Source organism: Chiloscyllium plagiosum, unplaced genomic scaffold, assembly GCF_037043375.1.
Source record: "Chiloscyllium plagiosum isolate Xiang-an unplaced genomic scaffold, Cpla_swu_hap1 HiC_scaffold_5, whole genome shotgun sequence".
Taxonomy (NCBI): domain Eukaryota; kingdom Metazoa; phylum Chordata; class Chondrichthyes; order Orectolobiformes; family Hemiscylliidae; genus Chiloscyllium; species Chiloscyllium plagiosum.
This window is the reverse complement of record NW_028270143.1, coordinates 74,094,632-74,113,783: the sequence shown is the minus strand read 5'-3', so window position 1 is coordinate 74,113,783 and position 19,152 is coordinate 74,094,632. Positions and strand designations below refer to the sequence as shown.

Here is a 19,152-nt window from a genome sequence, read left to right as displayed (position 1 = left end):
AATGATCTTCATTCCATTAAGAAATCAGATGATGACCATAAATAATTCCACAATGTTGAGTTCTAATCTGTGATTAGACAATTATTAAAGTCCTAAGCAACATTTAGGCATGAGCTAATTCATAGCAAGTAACAAATATGACAGGAATGCAAAGCAATGACCACTCTTAACAAGAAGCGGTCTCTCTTTGCATTCAACAACATGAGCATTGTTAGCACTACCATCGAAACCTTGAGTTTTATTAGTGGCCAAGTTTGTTCATGGTAATGATGTAGACAATCAAATCCATACAAGATGTTATAAAGATATATTGACATGTTATTTTTCCTTAATCTAAATATCATCAGTAGAAAGAACTTCTTTCTTAGTGACAGTCCAGAGTGCTCTTGTCTAATAGTTCAACTGTTATATTGAGATTCACTTAAAATTTCACTTTTTTTTGTGACTTGCATTTACAATGTCTGAACTTAATGACAATGTTGAAATGTAGACAAAAAGATTTAGCTTTGTAACTTTCCTTTGATTTCAGCTTTTAGTTAAGTATGATGCAGACCTGTTTGCAGAAAATGAAAACCGAGACACTCCCTGTGACTGTGCGGAGAAACAGCATCACAAGGATCTTGCTCTCAATCTTGAGTCGCGTATGGTATTTTCACGAGATCCAGAAGCTGAAGAAGTGGAAGCAGAGTATGCAGCTTTGGACAGAAGAGAGGTACAACAAGTCGTTTTTACAGCTGTTTTGATGCTGGTAGTACTGAATAAATTAACTCCATGCAGTCATAGAGTCATAGAGATATACAGCACTATAACAATCCCTTCGGTCCAACTCATCCACGCCAACCAGATAGCCTAAATGAATCTAGTCCCATTTGCCAGCACTATCCCTCTAAACCCTTCCTATTCTTATACCCATCATTTTAAATGTTATAATTGTATCAGCCTCCACCACTTGTCTGGCAGGTCATTCCACACACACATCACCCTCTGCATGAAAAAGTTGCTCCTTAGATCCCTTTTATTATTTTTCCCCTCTCACCCTAAACCTGTGCCCTCCAGTTGTGGACTCCCCCACCCCAGGGAAAAGACTTTGTCTATTTACCCTATCCATGCCCCACATAATTTTGTAAACCTCTATCAGGTCACCCCTCAGACTTTGACACTCCAGGGAAGACAGCCCCAGCTGATTCAGCCTCTCCCATTAGCTCAGACGTTCCAACCCTGGCAACATGCTTCAAAATCTTTTTCTCAGCCCTTTCAAGTTTCACAATGTCCTATAGGAGGGAGACCAGAATTGCACACAATATTCCAGTTGTATTCTCAAGGTAAATATCCATTCTGGTTTGTTCCCAATCATGCTGAGACAAATGGAATTTAACCACCAACACAAATCGACTTCAGACTAAAGATAAAAATGTTTTCGGGACTGTTGAGACCAGCATTATTTTTGTTTTCTTTTTCTCATTTTGGTTTATAAATGGAGTTGCAGTTGAGAATCGAGCTTTAAACTTCAATCAATACCTTGTCTTTTCTAACAAGAGAGAAAAAGAGTTATTTTTAAAAGGACCACTTTGCTGCTTGGAAATATAATGCAGATTCATTGCTTGTCTAAGAACGCTGCAAATGATTTGGCAGCGAAATGGTATGTTCAGGGACTGGCTGCTGGTTCATGGGTGAATTGGTCAATCGATGGAGGACTGTTGGTGGGCAGCCAAACAGAGAAAAGCACACTGAGCGGTTCTGGTTGGAGTTTGGCCAAGAGGCAGTTTTGCTTTCAAAGCTGTGGCCTGGCACGTTGATTTTATTTTTGGTTTTGTTCTCTTATAGTTATTTTCTAGTTATCAGTTTGTTGACAATTCTAAAATAATCCCAGTTATAAGAAATAAGTAGAAGGTCAGTAAGACCTGTTTGCATTGACTGGTGACTTTGGAATTTAAGCAAGATTTACCTTCCTATGTCTGTCATACAACTTGGGGGTCACAGAATTTCATAGAGGTCTGGTATTCATCGTTGAAACGGTTATCGAATTGGCAAATTACAATCATCTTATTTTCTTCTTAATGTTTCCCTTAACTGTTTGTATCAATGCGCAAGTTGGAGTTTATATTCGAAGATGATTAGACTTGGACTGTAGAGATTAATTAATTGCCTTGTAGCTAGCATGTGTTCTGCTAAAGTTACATTCTTAATCAGTTCATTTTTGTTTAAGTTTCAAACTTTGTGTTCAAGATCTGTAATTTGTAAAGTTTTGTTAGAACAAATGAGCAATTTTGGGGGTCAATGAATATTTTAATTTCACTATGTTGCAAATCCAGTGATGGAGAGCCTAGTTTGGTTTGGCTTGCTGTCTGTGTGGTAACAGGTTAAAAGAACTAGGTTGAACAGTGGTTATTAAATAAGAGTGCATGAGGATCTGAAAGAAAGAGGTTGGAGAGCAGAACTGTTTATGAAATGGTTTTGATTGTACACTCTTGATGAATGATGAGAAAAATGATGTTGGATGGACCAGAGCTCAAAGAACTAATCCTTTGAGAGTCTGTTAGGACCTGATGTTGCAGAGCTTCATAACAAACAAGGCCATTGCAGGACTATAAACTCCCTAGGCTTAAGAGAGTGGTGAGGAGACTAGAAGCCAACGTAAATCAGTGTAGGTACTGTGCTGAAATGATATGGGTTGTAAATGCAAGTTTGATATTTGGGAATGTAATGAGAAGAGGATGAAGGCTGGGTTGGGTTTGGACAGGACATGGGGAAGATATGAGAGAAGTTAGAGAATGATGCTTAGTTTTGCTTAGGATAAGCAGGAGCCGGGCCACTCAACCTTTTGAGTCTGCATTGCCATTTTTGATCATGGTTACCTTATACCTCAATGCCATATTCCTGAGCTTTTCTGTTATTTTTGATGTCATGAGTAATGGGAAATCAATCTTAAATGTAACAGTTAAGCTTCCATACCCTGCTTGGGTAGAGAAATACAAATATTCACGACTCTTTTAACAAAAGTATTTTTATTTTCATTGCAGTAATAAACGCCTTTCCTATTATGTTGAAATTATCCCCTGATTCTGTACCCTGCTGTTCGAGAAATATCCTTTCTGCACCTGCTGTGTCTATCACTTGAACAATTTTGTACGCTTCAGTGAAATAGCCTTTTATTCTTTTAAAGTTGAGAATACAGGCCAAGCATCCTTAATCTCTCTTAAATCAGTCTCATTATCCCAGTGAACCTCCACCGAATTTCTTCCATGATAAATATCTCCCTTCTTTGGCAAAGGGGACCAGCATTATGCAGTACTTCCAGTGCAGTCTCACCAATGTAATATACAAGTGAAGCAAGAACACTTTGCTCCTGTACTTTCACCCTCTTGAAGTAAAGGCTAATGAGGCATTTGCCTTTTAAATTGCTTGTTATGCCTTTATCCTAGCTTACAATTATTAATGAACAAGGATTCCTAAGTCCATACGGAGATCAGTTTCCAACGTTTGGTCATTCAAGAAATACTTTGCACATTTGGGAATGTTGATGTAAAAAAGAGGCTGGATGTTGATGAACAAAGAGATCTGGATTCCCTTATGCATCAGTTGGTTGAGAATAATAGTGCAGTTATAGTAAGCAGTTAGAAAATCAAATGATATATTGGCTTTCATTGCAAGAAGGTAAGAGTACAGGAGCAAAGATGTCGCATTGCAGCTGTGTGGGATCTTGGTGAGATGATGTTTGAAGTACTGCGTGTAGATTTAGTCACATGACCAAATAAAAGAACACTTGCCATAGGGGGATTCATTGGATTGATTCTTAGAAAGGCAGGTTTGTCATTATCAAGGGAGATTGGGTCAATGAGGCTTCTACTCGATGGAGTTCGAGGAACAAGATGGAATCTCATTGACAAGTCTAAAATTCTGACAAGCCTGAATGCAAAGATGATGTTCCCTGTAACTACAATATCAAGTACAAAGGTTCACAGTCTCAGCGCAGGGATAGACCGTTTAGGACTGAGAGGACAGTGGTGAAGCTGTGAACTTCTCTATTCTAACGCAGTGTTAGCCAAGTCACTGAATACACTCAAGAAGGAAGTATATTTCCAGATGCTAAACATGTCAAGTGATATGATGCAAGCGCAGTATGGCTTTGAGTGGTAGTACATAGAGGATCAATCAGGATTATTTTGAATGGCAGAACTGGCTCAAAAGGCTGAATTGGTAATATTTCCTTTTATTTTCATGATTCTATTTCACATCCAAACAGTCTTGGAATGCCAATTAATCCTAAATCTGCTTTCTGCCAGTTGATAAAACTTCAATCCATACTAGCATATTACCTCCCGTACTTCAGTTTTGTTTACCAATCTGTGTAGGAGTATATCAAATCTTCTGAAAATCTAAACGCAACATATGGTTTGTCCCGTTGTCAACTGGTCTAGTAAATCACTCTCAACTCAACTTCAATAAAAGGGCGGCACAGTGGCTCAGTAGTTAGCCCTGTCACCTCACAATGCCAGGGACCCTGGTTTGGGTGACTGTCTGTGTGGAGTTTGCACATTCTGCCTGTCTGCGTGAGTTTCCTCCCATAGTCCAAAGATGTGCAAGTTCGATAGATTGGCAGTGCTAATTGTCCATAGTTTTCAGGGATGTGTAAGTTGTGTGGACTGGCCATCGAAAATGCAGGGTTACAGAAATAGGGTATCAGGGGGTTTTATCAGTGTGGGTGCTCTTCGGAGGGTTGGTGTGGACTTGATGGGGCGAATGGCTTGCTTCCACACTGTAGGGATTCTGTGAAAATAAAATGTCTATCAGATTTCTCATTCATAAATCCATGTTCACTCTGTTCAACCAGTTATTTTCTACATATTCAGTAGTCAAATCAAACAACAATCTGAGGGTGGAGAACAGGAAGCCCCTCAGGGATGGGGTGCAGTGTCTGTGCTGGGGCCTCAAAGTTTTACAATTTACATAATTGACTTTGATAAGTAGAGTGGAGCGAAGCATTAGGAACTAAATTCAGACATCACAAAGAGAGATCGGTAAGGCATTGTGAGAAAAATGTAAGGAGTTGGTAGACGGTTATGGATAAGTTGATTTGAGTCAGCAAAAGTCTGGCATGTTGAACATAATTTGGGAAAATGTGATGTTATTCACTTCGATATGAAGAAAAAAGCAATTTGTAGAAATAGAGGATGGCTGTGGAATTCCAAGATGCAGAAGAATCTAGGTGTTTAAGTATATTGGTCAGAAACGTTAGCATTCAGTTACAATTGGGAGAAGACTAATTACAACCGTATTAATCATGAACTGGAGAAATTAGAAACTGGGACGGCTGTTTGAGGTTTCAGAAGCTTAAATCAAGACAAGGCGCTTGAGGAATATAAAGGAAGCCATAAAGAACTGAAGCATGGAATTATGACTGTAAAAGTGGGTCATGAATTGTTCTTGGCAAGGAGAATTAAAGCGAATCCGAAGGCATTTTATATATAAATTAGTATCAAGAGAGTAACTAGGGAAAGGGTAGTTTAATTCAAGAAGAAAGGATAGAATTTATGCATGGAGCCTGAGGAAGGTCCTTAATAAGTACTTCACATCAGATTTCACCAAGGAGGGGGACACGGCTGATGGTGAGATTAGGGTACGTTGATATGAGAATTAGGTTTATTGTGTGTACTCAAGTACAGGAGTACGGTGAAAAGGCTATAATGTCGCCCCTCACAGCACCATCTTAGGTACAAAGTACCTTTTTACAAATCTTAGTTACAAAATAAAAATAAAAAAATTTACATTATCTTACATTGATTCATAGTATAAGTTAGAAAAATAATAAAATTAAAAGGATAAACCTTCCAGTCCGATAAACAGATTACAGATACACATTCCATTGTGGTAGGTCAGCACAGGAACGCATCAGTATTAAGAAAGAGCTGGTGTTAGGTGTGTTGAAAACATTAAGGTAGATATCTTCCCAGGGCCTGGTAGGATCTATGAGGAGAAAGTGAGGTCTGCAGATGCTGGAGATCAGAGCTGGAAATGTGTTGCTGGAAAAGCGCAGCAGGTCAGGCAGCATCCAGGGAACAGGAGAATCGACGTTTCAGGCATAAGCCCTTCTTCAGGACAAGTCTACCATAAGACTCCACTTTCAAGGAGCTATGAACCAGCACTCCAAGGTCTTTTTGTTCAGCAACACTCCCTAGGACCTTACCATTAAGTGTATAAGTCCTGCTAAGATTTGCTTTCCCAAAATGCTGCATTAATCTGAGTTAAACTCCATCTACCACTTCTCAGCCCATTGGCCCACCTGGTCAAGATCCTGTTGTAATCTGAGGTAACCTTCTTCGCTGTCCACTATACCTCAAATTTTGGTGTCATCTGCAAACTTAACTAACTGAGCCTCTTAAGCTCGCATCCAAATCATTTAAGTAAATGACAAAAAGTAGAGGACCCAGCAGTGATCCTTGTGGCACTCCACTGGTCACAGGCCTCCAGTCTGAAACACAACCCTCCACCACCACCCTCTGTCTTCTACCTTGGAGCCAGTTCTGAATCCAAATGGCTAGTTCTCCCTGTATTCCGTGAGATCTAACCTTGTTAATCAGTCTCCCATGGGGAACCTTGTTGAACGCCTTACTGATACATATATTGATCACATCTACTGCTCTGCTGTTATCAATCCTCTTTGTAACTTCTTCAAAAAACTCAATCAAGTTTGTGAGACATGATTTCCCACGCACAAAGCCATGTTGACTATCCCTAATCAGTCCTTGCCTTTCCAAGTACATGTACATCCTGTCCCTCAGGATTCCCACCAACAACTTGCCCACCACCGACGTCAGGCTTATTGGTCTATAGGTCCCTGGCTTGTCCATACCATCCTTCTTAAACAGTGGCACGACGTTAACCAACCTTCAGCCTTTCAGCACCTCACCTGTGACTATTGATGATACAAATATCTCAGCAAGAGGCCCAGCAATCACTTCTCTAGCTTCCCACAGGGTTCGAGGGTACACCTGATCAGGTCCTGGGGATTTATTAATTTTTATGTGTTTCAAGACATCCAGGACTTCCTCTGTAATATGGACATTTTGCAAGATGTCACCATCTATTTCCCTACAGTCTATATCTTCCATATCCTTTTCCACAATAAATACTGATGCAAAATACTCGTTTAGTATCTCCCTCATTTTCTGTGGTTCCACACAAAGGCCGCCTTGCTGATCTTTGAGGGGCCCTAATCTCTCCCTCGTTACCCTTGTGTCCTTAATGTATTTGGATTCTCCGTAATTCTATTTGCCAAAGCTATCTCCTGTCCCCTTTTTGCCCTCCTGATTTCCCTCTTACATATACTCCTACTTCCTTTATACTCTTCTAAAGATTCACTCGGTCTATCCTGTCTATACCTTACATATGCTTCCTTCTTTTTCTTAACCAAACCCTCAATTTCTTTAGTTATCTAGCATTCCCTATACCTACCAACCTTTCCTTTCACCCTGACAGGAATATACTTTCTCTGGATTCTCGTTATCTCATTTCTGAAGGCTTCCCATTTTCCAGCCGTCCCTTTACCTGCAAACACCTGCCCCCAATCAGCTTTCGAAGGTTCTTGCCTAATACCGTCAATATTGGCCTTTCTCTAATTTAGAACTTCACCTTTTCGATCTGGTCTATCCTTTTCCATCACTATTTTAAATCTAATAGAATTATGGTTGCTAGCCCCAAAGTGCTCCCCCACTGACACCTCAATCACCTGCCCTGCCTGATTTCCCAAGCGTAGGTCAAGTTTTTCACCTTCTCTAGTAGTTACATCTACATACTGATTCAGAAAATTTTCTTGTACACACTTAACAAATTCTTCTCCATCTATACCCTTAAAACTATGGCAATCCCAGTCTATGTTTGGAAAGTTAAAAATCCCCTACCATAACCACTCTATTATTCTTACAGATAGCGGAGATCTCCTTACAAGTTTGTTTCTCAATTTCCTTCTGACGATTAGGAGGTCTATAATACAATCCCAATAAGGTGATCATCCCCTTCTTATTTCTCAGTTCCACCCAAATAACTTCCCTGTGTGTATTTCCAGGAATATCCTCCCTAAGTACAGCTGTAATGCTATTCCTTATCAAAAATGCCACTCCCCCTCCTCTCTTGCCTCCCTTTGTATCTTTCCTGTAGCATTTGTATCCTGGAACATTAAGCTGCCAGTCCTGCCCATCCCTGAGCCATGTTTCCGTAATTGCTATGATATTCCAGTCCCATGTTCCTAACCATGCCCTGAGTTCATCTGCCTTCCCTCTTAGGCCCCTTGCATTGAAATAAATGCAGTTTAATTTATTGGTCCTACCTTGTCCCTGCCTGCCCTGAATGTTTGACTCACTTCTGTTCTCAACTGTACCAGTCTCAGATTGACCTCTTTCCTCACTAACCACTTGGGTCCCGCACCTTCCCCCCCCCCCCCCCCCCCCCCGCCCACACCCCCACCTTACTAGTTTAAATCCTCCCTAGCAGCTCTAGCAAATTTCCCTGCCAGTATATTAGTCCCCTTCCAATTTAGGTGCAATCCGTCCTTCTTGTGCAGGTCACTTCTACCCCAAAAGAGATTCCAATGATCCAAAAATGTGAATCCTTCTCCATTCGCCAGCTCCTCAGCCATGCATTCATCTGTTCTATCTTCCTATTCCTGCCCTCACTTGCTCGTAGCACTGGCAGTAATCCAGATATTACTACTCTCGAGGACCTTTTTTTAAATTCCTGCCTAAATCTCTCTAATTACCCTTCAGAATCTCAACCTTTTCCCTTCCTGTATCAATGTGGACAATGATCTCATGCTGGCCCCTCTCCCCCCTGAGAACATTCTGCACCCTCTCTGAGACATCCTTGATCCTGGCACCAGGGAAGCAACACACCATTCTGATTTTTCACTGCTGGCCACAGAAATGTCTGTCTGTACCTCGGACTAGAGAATCCCTAACACAGTTGATCTCTTGGAACCCGACGTATCCCTCCTTGCATTAGAGCCAGACTCAATACCAGAAGCTTGGCTGTTTGTGCTACGTTCCCCTGAGAATCCATCACCCCCTACATTTTCCAAAACAGCATACCTGTTTGAAATGGGTATAGCCACAAAAGACAGCTGCACTAGCTTCCTACCTCTCTTACCTTTCCTGGAGTTAACCCATCTATGTGACTGTATCTGGGAATTCCCCCCCTTGCTATAACTGCCATCCATCACATACTGTTGCTGTTGCAAATTCCTCATTGCTTCTAACTGTCTCTCCAACCGATCCATTCAAACTGATAAGATTCGCAACCAACAGCATTTATGGCAGATATAATCCGCAGTAATCCTTAAACTCTCTTTAAACTCCCACATCTGAAAAGAAGAACATTTCACTCTACTAAAGGCCATTTTTGCTTCTTCGCAATCTACAGACCTAGAAAATAACACCGTCTTATTCCTCTACAAACACTGCCCCAGGTTAAATTAATAGCTATGGCTTAAATTTTAAGTTAATCAAGAGACACATCTGCAAACACATAATCAAGAAAGATTCCACTCTACTGCAGACTTTCTATAAGCCACTTAAAACAATACACTTTTCTGATTCTGTGCTGTGAACTTTGCCCAAACAGTTCCTCCAAGATTAGTTGTGAATTTCACTGTTTATTAGTTTTCCCAGACGCACTCCGATGTCCAACGATACATGAATTCAAACAGCAAAGGCAGTGTCAGTTTCTTCCTTTCTTTCTCCCTCTCACTCTCTCTCTCTCTCTCTCTCTCTCTCTCTCTCTCTCTCTCTCTCTCTCTCTCTCTTCTGCACTGACCTCACCATGTGCTTCCTTTGTCCTGAACTTGAAATGTTAACTCTGTTTCTGTCTCCACACTTACTGCCAGACTTGCTGAGTTTCTCCTCCACATTTTTAAAAAAATTTCTTTGCTTTTAAATGAAATGGAATGGTCCCCACTTGCTTAGATGAGTGCAGATTCAAGAGCACTCGAGACACTCAAACACCGTGCGTCCATAGTTGGCACCACATCTGTGAACATTCACTCCCTCCACCACTGATGCACAATAGCAACAGTGTGAGCCATGTACAAGGTGTAGTGCTGATGCTTATCAAAGCTTCTCAGCACCTTCCAAGCCCGCAAATTTTATCATCTAGAAGATCAAAGACAACAGATACATGGTAGTACCACTACCAATTCACTCAACATCCTGACTTGGAAATATATCATCATTCCGTCACTGTTACTGGGTCAAAATCCTTGTATTCCCTCCCTCACAACATTGTGGGTTTACCTGCACCAAATGGACTGCAATAGTTCAAGAATGCAGTTCGCTCCGATTTTTAAGGGTAATTAAGAATCGGCAATATATACTGCCCAGTCAGAAAACCCCATATCCATTTAATGATTTTGTTTAACTGAGAATGTTATAACACGTTGGAGCTCTCTGCCTTAGAAGGTAGTAGAAGCAGGGTAGCAGGGTCATCGAATACTTTCAAGACAGAGACAGCTCTATTTTTCAGACATTGGAATCCAAGGTTATCAATTTGAAGAGAATTTGGAATTTGAAATACAAAATAGATCAACCATGATATTAGTCAATGTCAGAGAGACTTGAGGAACCAAATGACCTACTTGTGCTCCAATATTATTTATTCTTCAGTGGTGACCACTGAACTGAAAGCCTCGATCTCATTTACATTTAATTCCATAAATCCATATTTCAATTCTGCATTGTCACCCTTAGATCTCCCAGGCAACTGGCGTTTCCTTCCATATTATGCCCTCTGTCACCTCCTGGCTCAACTTCTCTAAAGGTCTCCTTGTCAACATGTAGAAGCTTCACTTTAAGAAAAGAAAAAGGTCCCACTATATTGAGAACCCTGCAAGCCACAGCCTATCAAAAATGTTCTTTGGCCCCTCAACATCAGTTTTGTTTTTACTGACCTATTCCAGGTCATCATTCCAATTTGAATCGTGGACATTTCATGCAGCTAAGTCTAGGCGATTGAGAAGATAACCGGTTTTATTAAAGCAGCCATGATTATTGTTCAATTTTAAACTGCTTTAGTTTAGCGTTTTTGACTTGTTAACTCCAATATACTGATCAGTTGTTCATCGTAGTTTCAACATTTGAGATAAAACATGAGTTTTTTGCAAGTAATCTCCATGTTTATAATAAACTTTACAACAGTAGGTTGTGTGCACAAGATATTGTTAGAGGAATTGAATGTTCAATGTCCCACTATTTATCCAATTAATATGTTTTGGTACTTTCTTTCACTTTGAAGCCATATGAGGGGCTAAGGCCACAGGACCTAAGGAAGCTGAAGGATATGTTGATTGTGGAAACTGCAGATATGCTTCAAGCTCCACTTTTTACTGCAGAGGCACTGCTCCGAGCCCACGGTAATGTTATTAACTATTGGAGTAATCAATTAAATACACTGCAACAATTTTGTTGTCCACTTTACAATTCATTGTCCAAATTCAAATTTTGTATTTCTTGAATAATTGTTTGTTGATTACTAGATGCTAAGCGAAATGTAGGTTTTCTTTTAAATATTTGGTTTCAAAGAACTGTCAAGAATGCTTGATTTAACTTGAGGAAGTAGTGCATGCAATCCTAATATTTTGAAGAACTCTCGAAGATGCACAACACAGATGAGCATGTTAGAAAGTCTGAATTTTGGTGGAACCCCTCGTCAGACATGATTTAGGTCAGACTATATTTTTCAGAGGGGCCAAACTTTGTTTTCCTCATCCACACGGTCAATGAACAAACATACATCCCCTGAAACCTGTACAAGAGGATCCCATGGAATGCAGAGATGGTATTGCAATTGATTGAAGAGTGACCCAATGAATTGGGAGTTGGGGGTTCTTGTGAAACATATTGATAGAGAAGACACTGGGAAGATGTGATAGCTAATGGTTTCCAACTGAAATTAGCAGAAATAATTAAAAATTGGTTATTGAACATGAAGTCTGGTGGGGTGGAAGATGGGGCGCACATGATCCCTGTCGTAGTTTTGGGAATGGGGAAAAGGTGGGATCGAAAATGTGGGAAATGTGTTGGGTATTATTAAGTGCTTATTGGAATATTGTACTTTCGGGAAGTTGAGTAGAAGGGGGTGTAATCAAAGTAATTTTGGGAATCAGTGGATAAACCATGCAAGTTGATCAATAGCCTATCTGCAGAAACTGAAATAGAGATGGAAAGATTAATGTAGACCATCTGAAAATCAGAAGATTGCTTCAAGTTGGAAGAAAAATTGAAATTCTCCCAGTTAAAGCTAAAACAAGAAATTGGCACTGATATGCAGATATCAATGGACTGGGAAAAAGAGGTAACGGTGGGGATGAAAATTAAGAATGTTCGATGTAATCCAAGAAACAGAAGATATATCTAGAGCTGATAAGATTCCCAAAACAGAATTTATTTACTTAGAGCATGTGTCTGAAGTTTAGTGTGAAGTTCAGCCAAGCTGTATGACATTGAACGGTAATGTTTGGGCTGAGGCCAAAGGGGTTGTAATGTAAAGGGGACTGGATGTTCATTCTGAAAAAGAGATAGTTCGGATGAGGAATTTCTTCAAGTTGTGGAGGACAATGGGAGAGTTGCGGATGTTGGCAGAAATAAACTGGACAAGGAAGAAAAATAAATTTGGGATGGTAAGAAATGTGTCAACAATTGGCTGAAACTGGAAACTTGATCTGAAACATGACTCCTGTTCCTGTCTCCACAAATATTGCCTGAGCTACTGAACATTTCCAAAAGTTTTTATTTCAGATTTCAGCATTTGAAGTATTTTCTGCCTGATAATCAGGCCTTATTTCTAGCCCGTATTGTCTTTAAAACTGTTAACTTTCAGTCCTTTCTCAACACATTTTTCTTTGTCTTTACCTCTGCCTTTCCAGCATCTTCCATTGCTCAAAACAAGATCAGAGTTTGCTACACTTTTTTTTTCCTATTTGTGATGTAGTGATAAAATACTTCTTTCTTCCTCGTACTTTCTCCTGCACATGACACATCCCTGTGTTCTGGTGAGCATCTTTTGTAGCTCAGCTGCAATAAAGCTCAGTGGGAAGAGTTGATTTAATGCCTTTATTTTCCCCCAGTGCACTGCATTTGTAAACCTGTCATGAAAATTCTGCCAATGAGCTATAATAAAACCACAGTAACTTAAGACCAATTTAATGGTGCTCACTTTGTGTTTCCTCTTTCAATGTGTGTTTTCCTAGACTGGGATCGAGAAAAACTACTTGAAGCCTGGATGTTAGATCCTGAAGACTGTTGTCAGCGTTCAGGCATTCAAATGCCAATTCCACCACCTAGTGGATATAATGCATGGGACACTCTCCCCTCACCTCGAACTCCTCGCACCACCCGTTCCTCTGTCACATCTCCAGATGATATCAGCTTATCTCCAACTGATGAGGATGCACTTGTGGTATGTTGGTGATTTTACTGAGAAAATATTTGACTAATGGATCTTGTGCACACAGATTAGAATAATAGTCTTAATTTGAAGATTTATACCAAGACACTAACATGATGAGTTACATATGGTTGAGTTGAATTTTTTATTTACCGAAGAATTTGCTTGATTGAACTGAATTTTAGTTATGTCACTTCAGTGCAACTCTTTTTTTGTTTCTGTAACCCATATGAATAATTTCTATTTCTCATAGTTTTCTGACCATCTTTCCCAGAATTGTTAGCTTTGAGAGTGATATTCTTCACCTTCACTTTCCTGCCTTTTATCCATCACTCTTAATCCTCTTGGTTTTTGAAAATCTGTCTATCTCATTCTTGAATATACATAACAACCTAGCCTTAACAACCCTCTGCATGAAAGAATTCCACAGGTTCCCCACTCTGAGAGAAGAAATTCTTGCTCATCTCTGTCTTCTTTGGGTGACCCTTTTATTTTGTGATTTAGCTCTCTGGTCCAAGACCCCCAAGAGGAAGCAATCGCTCTGCCATCTATCTTATCAAGTTCTCTAACAAGCTTTTATGTTTCACTAAAGTGTCCTGTCATTCTTCTAAACTCCAGTGAGCATAAGCCCAAACTGCTCAACCTCTCCCCAGAAAACTGACCCTTCATTGCTGGAAGCAGCCTAGTGAACCTTCTCTGCACTACCTCTAAGACAGTATATAAAGAACAGAGTACAAAGAACAAAGAAAATTTCTGCACAGGAACAGGTCTTTTGGCCCTCCAAGCCTGCGCTGATCCAGATCCTCTATCTAAACCTGTCACCTATTTTCTAATGATCTGTATCCCTCTGATCCCAGCCCATTCATATATCTGACTAGATTATATCTTAAAAGATGCTATCGTGCCCACCTCTACCATCTCCATTGGCAACATGTTCCAGATACCCACCACTCTCTGCGTAAAGAACTTGCCACACATATTTCCCTTAAACTTCTCCCCTCTCACCTTGAACTCATGACCCCCAGTAATTGAGTCAGTCACTCTGGGAGAAAGCTTCTTGTTTTCCACCCCGTCTATACCGCTCAGTCAGGTCCCCCTCAACCTCCATCTTTCTAATGTTTCCTTCAGTAAGGGCCACAGTTTTCCTGCTGGATCTAGTATAGTTGATGGACTTGTATTAACAAGACCTTTGCAGACTCCTGTCATCCTCACCATTTGCCTGTTTTTTTTTCTTTCCTAGTAGAATGTTTAATTTCCCAGGCAATACCTTCAGAACATCTGGGAATTCTGCAGCTCCCATTTATATCGAAATAACTAGCCAATGGAAAATCTGAGCTAATATTCTCATGTGAATTTTGGGAATTTTTACAAACCTTTTGAATATTAACAGTCAAAAAACAAATTTGAAAGCTCAGTTATCAACAAACAGGACTACACCACAGGACCTCATATTTTTAACACACCATTTCTTGACACGTATAAAGAAAAATGAAAGAAAGCACCACTAATCTAATGCTATTACTTGCATAGACGATGCTATGAGCTCAGTTCTAAATTTTTATTCTCCTCCACCAACACCTCAAGAATTCCCTTATATTATGAAATCATAAATTTAATTAATTTTTTTCTGGGTCCAACATAGTAGGTATGCTATTTCCAACTGGCATTTACTTGAATTCTCCTTTATATATAAGCTATTCCTTAGGTTACCTATGAAATGTGGATTCTTTCATCACTTTTGATTCAGTAATTCTGCAATTTTCTTGACAGATCTTGATTATGGCAGCTTCTTCAACTCCTATCCTGGCTTTCATCATGTGTAAATTTTGTTTCCCCAGTCTGCACTCTGACACTTTACATCCTAACTATGCAAGTTGATTGCTTTCTGCCACAAGGCTTTGTGAATCAATAGCGATGTCTCCCACCAGTTATAAGCTAAAGAAAACCAAGCTGCCTTTCATCACAAAAACCAACAGACTTGTGTCCAAGTTGGAAAAGCTTTTGAGAATTGCAATAATGGTTTGCAGTCTTGTTAAAATTGCTGTCTTTATTTTCCACAATTGTTTGCAGTAATTTATTTTTCCACAGTGTGGCATTTGCTTGTGCAGCATTTCTGTGTTTGAAGATCCTGTGGATGTGCCTTGTGGTCATGAATTTTGCCGAGGATGCTGGGAAGGGTAAGTATCATGCTGAAATTGAAACAATGGGAAAGTGGTATAAGTCAATCTATAGAAATGTCTTTTTTAGGGTACTTAACTCCTTTCCCACTTCTAATCCCATGTTGCAGTATTAAACATGATGCTTTCTATGCTGCAGATATCTTGGGAACCACTGCAGAAAATCACTATTTTGCTTATTCTATTTTGCTGTCTGATGGGTTATATCTGATTGATGTCATTTTTACAGCTGAAGAGAAAATTGTTCTCTTGTAGTTGACACAGATATAACATTTAAAAATGATCAAATGAATGTAGTTCTAGCTAGACGGAATAAGATATTTCCAAACAAATCAGACTAATGCATTCAACCAAAGGCACTCCAAGAAATAGGAGTGTCCTTTGCCAATCATTGGCACAAACATTCAGCAGTTCATTGGAGGCAAAAATCTTGCCTGTGGTCTGGAGAGAGGTCTATGTAGGCTTACAGAACTGTATTCTGGAAAACAGCAGCAGGTCAGGCAGCATCCAAGGAGAAGGAGAATCGACGTTTCGGGCATGAGCCTTCTTCAGGAATGAGGAGGGTGTGCCAAGCAGGATAAGATAAAAGGTAGGGAGGAGGGACTTGGAGGAGGGCATTGGGAATGCGTTAGGTGGAAGGAGGTTAAGGTGAGGGTGATAGGCCGGAGAGGGGGTGGGGGCGGAGAGGTCGGGAAGAAGATTGCAGATCAAGAAGGCGGTGCTGAGTCTGAGGGCTGGGACTGAGAAAAGTTGGGGGGAGGGGAAATGAGGAAGCTGGAGAAATCCGCATTCATCCCCTGTGGCTGGAGGGTTCCTAGGCAGAAGATGAGTCGCTCTTCCTCCAGGTGTCATGTTGCCATGGTCTGGCAATGGAGGAGGCCAAGGACCTGCATGTTCTCCTTCTCCTTGGATGCTGCCTGACCTGCTGCGCTTTTCCAGCATTACATTTTTAAGCTCTGATCTCCAGCATCTGCAGTCCTCACTTTCTCCTCGTTGATTTTACAGAACTGTATGTCAGAAATGGGAACTTACAAAGTCAAACGAATTAGAAACAAGTTTGCAGAAGGGATTGTTAAATATGTACTTCATGATAAAATTTAATTTGATGTGGCTTCTGGGAAAAAGATGACTTTTGAATTTTTAATGTTAATAGACTTGTTGATTTGGCACAACCTTGGTTTTCAAATTCCTTTCAACAAGTTGCCAACCAAACAGACGATTTATTAAAGTCAAGTCTTTTTTCGGTTGTAGCTGAAAATTCCCTGTCCACTGTTGCACACATCTTGGCTGTTGGTGCAGACCTGAACCCATATTTTTTACTTCCTCTCATTTAATCTTTTTCTCTTTATTCTCCCTTTTGTCTCTGCCCTAGCCTAGTAATTCTCTCCCTCAGCATCTGTTTCTTGTTCTTCCTTTTAACACAATTCTTGAAACCTACCTCTTTGACCAAACACTTTTGGTGATAAATCCTAATATCACATGGTTCAGTGTAATCATAGAATCCCTACAGTGTAGAAGCAGGTCATTTGGCCCATTGAGTCCACACCAACCCTCTGAAGAATTTCCCACCCGGACCCACCTCCCTACTCTATACCTGTAACCTTATGTTTTCCATGGCTAATCCACCTAACCTGCACATCTTTAGATTGTGGGAGGAAATCAAAGCATCCCGAGGAAACCCATGCAGAGGTGGGGAGAATGTGCAAACTCCACACAGACAGTCACCCAAGGCTGGAATCGAACCTGGGTCCCTGGCATTGTTAGGCAGCAGCACTAACAACTGAACCAGTGTGCTATCCTAATTTTATCTAATTTTGCTTTGTATTATTCCTGTGAAATGCTATGACAATTAAGTAGTCCCCAAAAATCTCAAATTTCCTTGCCAAATGTCACTTCTCATACTCGCCTTCTTTGAATACTCCTGAAAATCTACAACTTTGACAAAGCAAATCTTAAATCTCTTTGCCTTAATGCCTTAATGTTGAGTGTTCTTTGTAAGTCTCCTGTGAAAAATGCCTTGGGATGCTTTATTATGTTAAACACTGAATAAACACAATTTAAATGCCTTAGGATAATTTCTTATGTTTAAACTAGAATGTCATCATTGCTTTTTGCTGTTGCTGGAACAGGAGATTTATTGGCCCTTGAAAGAGCCAGATCTTCAAAAAGATAGTTCTTCATCTGGGTTGGTGACGTTAAATAATAGGTGTCTGTTTTCTGTGAAACTTTGTGAATGGATCAAAATAAGAGGGCATGGATTTGAAGTAATTGGTAAAAGATGCAAAATTGACATTTTCATGAAGTAAGTTCTAGAGATCTGGAGTGCACTGCTGGAGAGTATGTTAGAAACATTTTCAACTGTTGCATTTGAAAGAGAATTATGCAGTTGTTTGTAAGGGAAGAATTAAGGTGGCCAGGGAATGGCACTGGACGAATTGCTTGTTAATAGAGACAGTAAAAGAATGATGGGCCGAATGATGGTTTCCTGTGTTATAACAATTTTGTTTAAGGCACTCTAAAATACAAGAAGTTCTTAGAAAGTTGTAGGATTGGTGAAGGTCATAGATGAGCATGGTGGGCTGAGCAGGTGAGGTCATGAAGAAATTTAATGTGGAATTTTAAAATTTTTCAGTTGGTTGATAGTGATTCAGTGTAATTCAATGAACAACGATGCTGGTTGCACTGTGGGCAGTAAGCCTCTGGATGAGCTCATATTTGTGGAACATCCCCTATAACATTATAAGACATAGCAAGGTTTAACTAGCTCAGTGATTTCCTCTGCTGTGATTCTATATCACCGTGAAAGATCTGTGCACCTCTGTGCTCCTTGTATGTAAGGTCTGTACATAAAAATAATAGATTGCATATCCTAAAGCAAGTTATGCAACTACTGAACAGTTATGCAGAATTTCTCACCTGTAAGCAAAACTTGATATATTATCTAATATATTACTTTACTGATTGTATAAATAGACCTTGTGGAGTTAGGTGTGAAAATATGGATGACCAGAAACGTTCAAGAAAACAATAGTTCATGTTTAAATGTGAGAAACACCACAATTTTATTTTAAAATAATACTGTGACATTGCACTGCTTTCAATATTCCTGCCCTATATCTTTCTTATAATTAATACTGTACATAAGTGTTCAAAAGAAACTAAAACTGAAATTCTAGATTTTAAACATCTAAAATTACCTTTCTAAGGCAGTATTGTCCAACTGATTACTAATACAGGACGTTTGGCAACTCAACTCCAAAAGTCTCTGACTGCTGCTGAAAATGAGTAAAACCAAATATCAGTCAGTTCTGCTATAACATGTGTTTCTTAAACGCGAATTGGCTTTAATGCAGTTTAAGAACTTAGAATGTTATTTGTAGAATGCAAACTTTCCTGTATTGGTTATAACACGATTCTGACCCTACTCGTTTAAATGGTGTGGCTATTGCGTGATATTTTTTATAACGCGAGATCACACAAGAACAGGATTATCACATTATATCAGAGCCAACTGTGCACAACATGAATGGTTTGTTGTGAGCTCTAA

At 39.8% G+C, this 19,152-nt stretch overlaps 1 protein-coding gene across 6 annotated transcripts in view; it reads left to right on the top strand.

The window, feature by feature from the left end:
• ankib1a (ankyrin repeat and IBR domain containing 1a) overlaps positions 1-19,152 on the top strand; it is an 87,910-nt gene that overhangs the window by 21,414 nt on the left and 47,344 nt on the right. For all 6 annotated transcript variants that reach the window (XM_043690254.2, XM_043690255.2, XM_043690251.2 and 3 more), the window contains 4 exons: positions 530-712; positions 11,278-11,395; positions 13,232-13,440; positions 15,517-15,605. In XM_043690254.2, the coding sequence (XP_043546189.1) occupies positions 530-712; positions 11,278-11,395; positions 13,232-13,440; positions 15,517-15,605 (599 nt within the window). The remainder of the gene's footprint in view (positions 1-529; positions 713-11,277; positions 11,396-13,231; positions 13,441-15,516; positions 15,606-19,152) is intronic.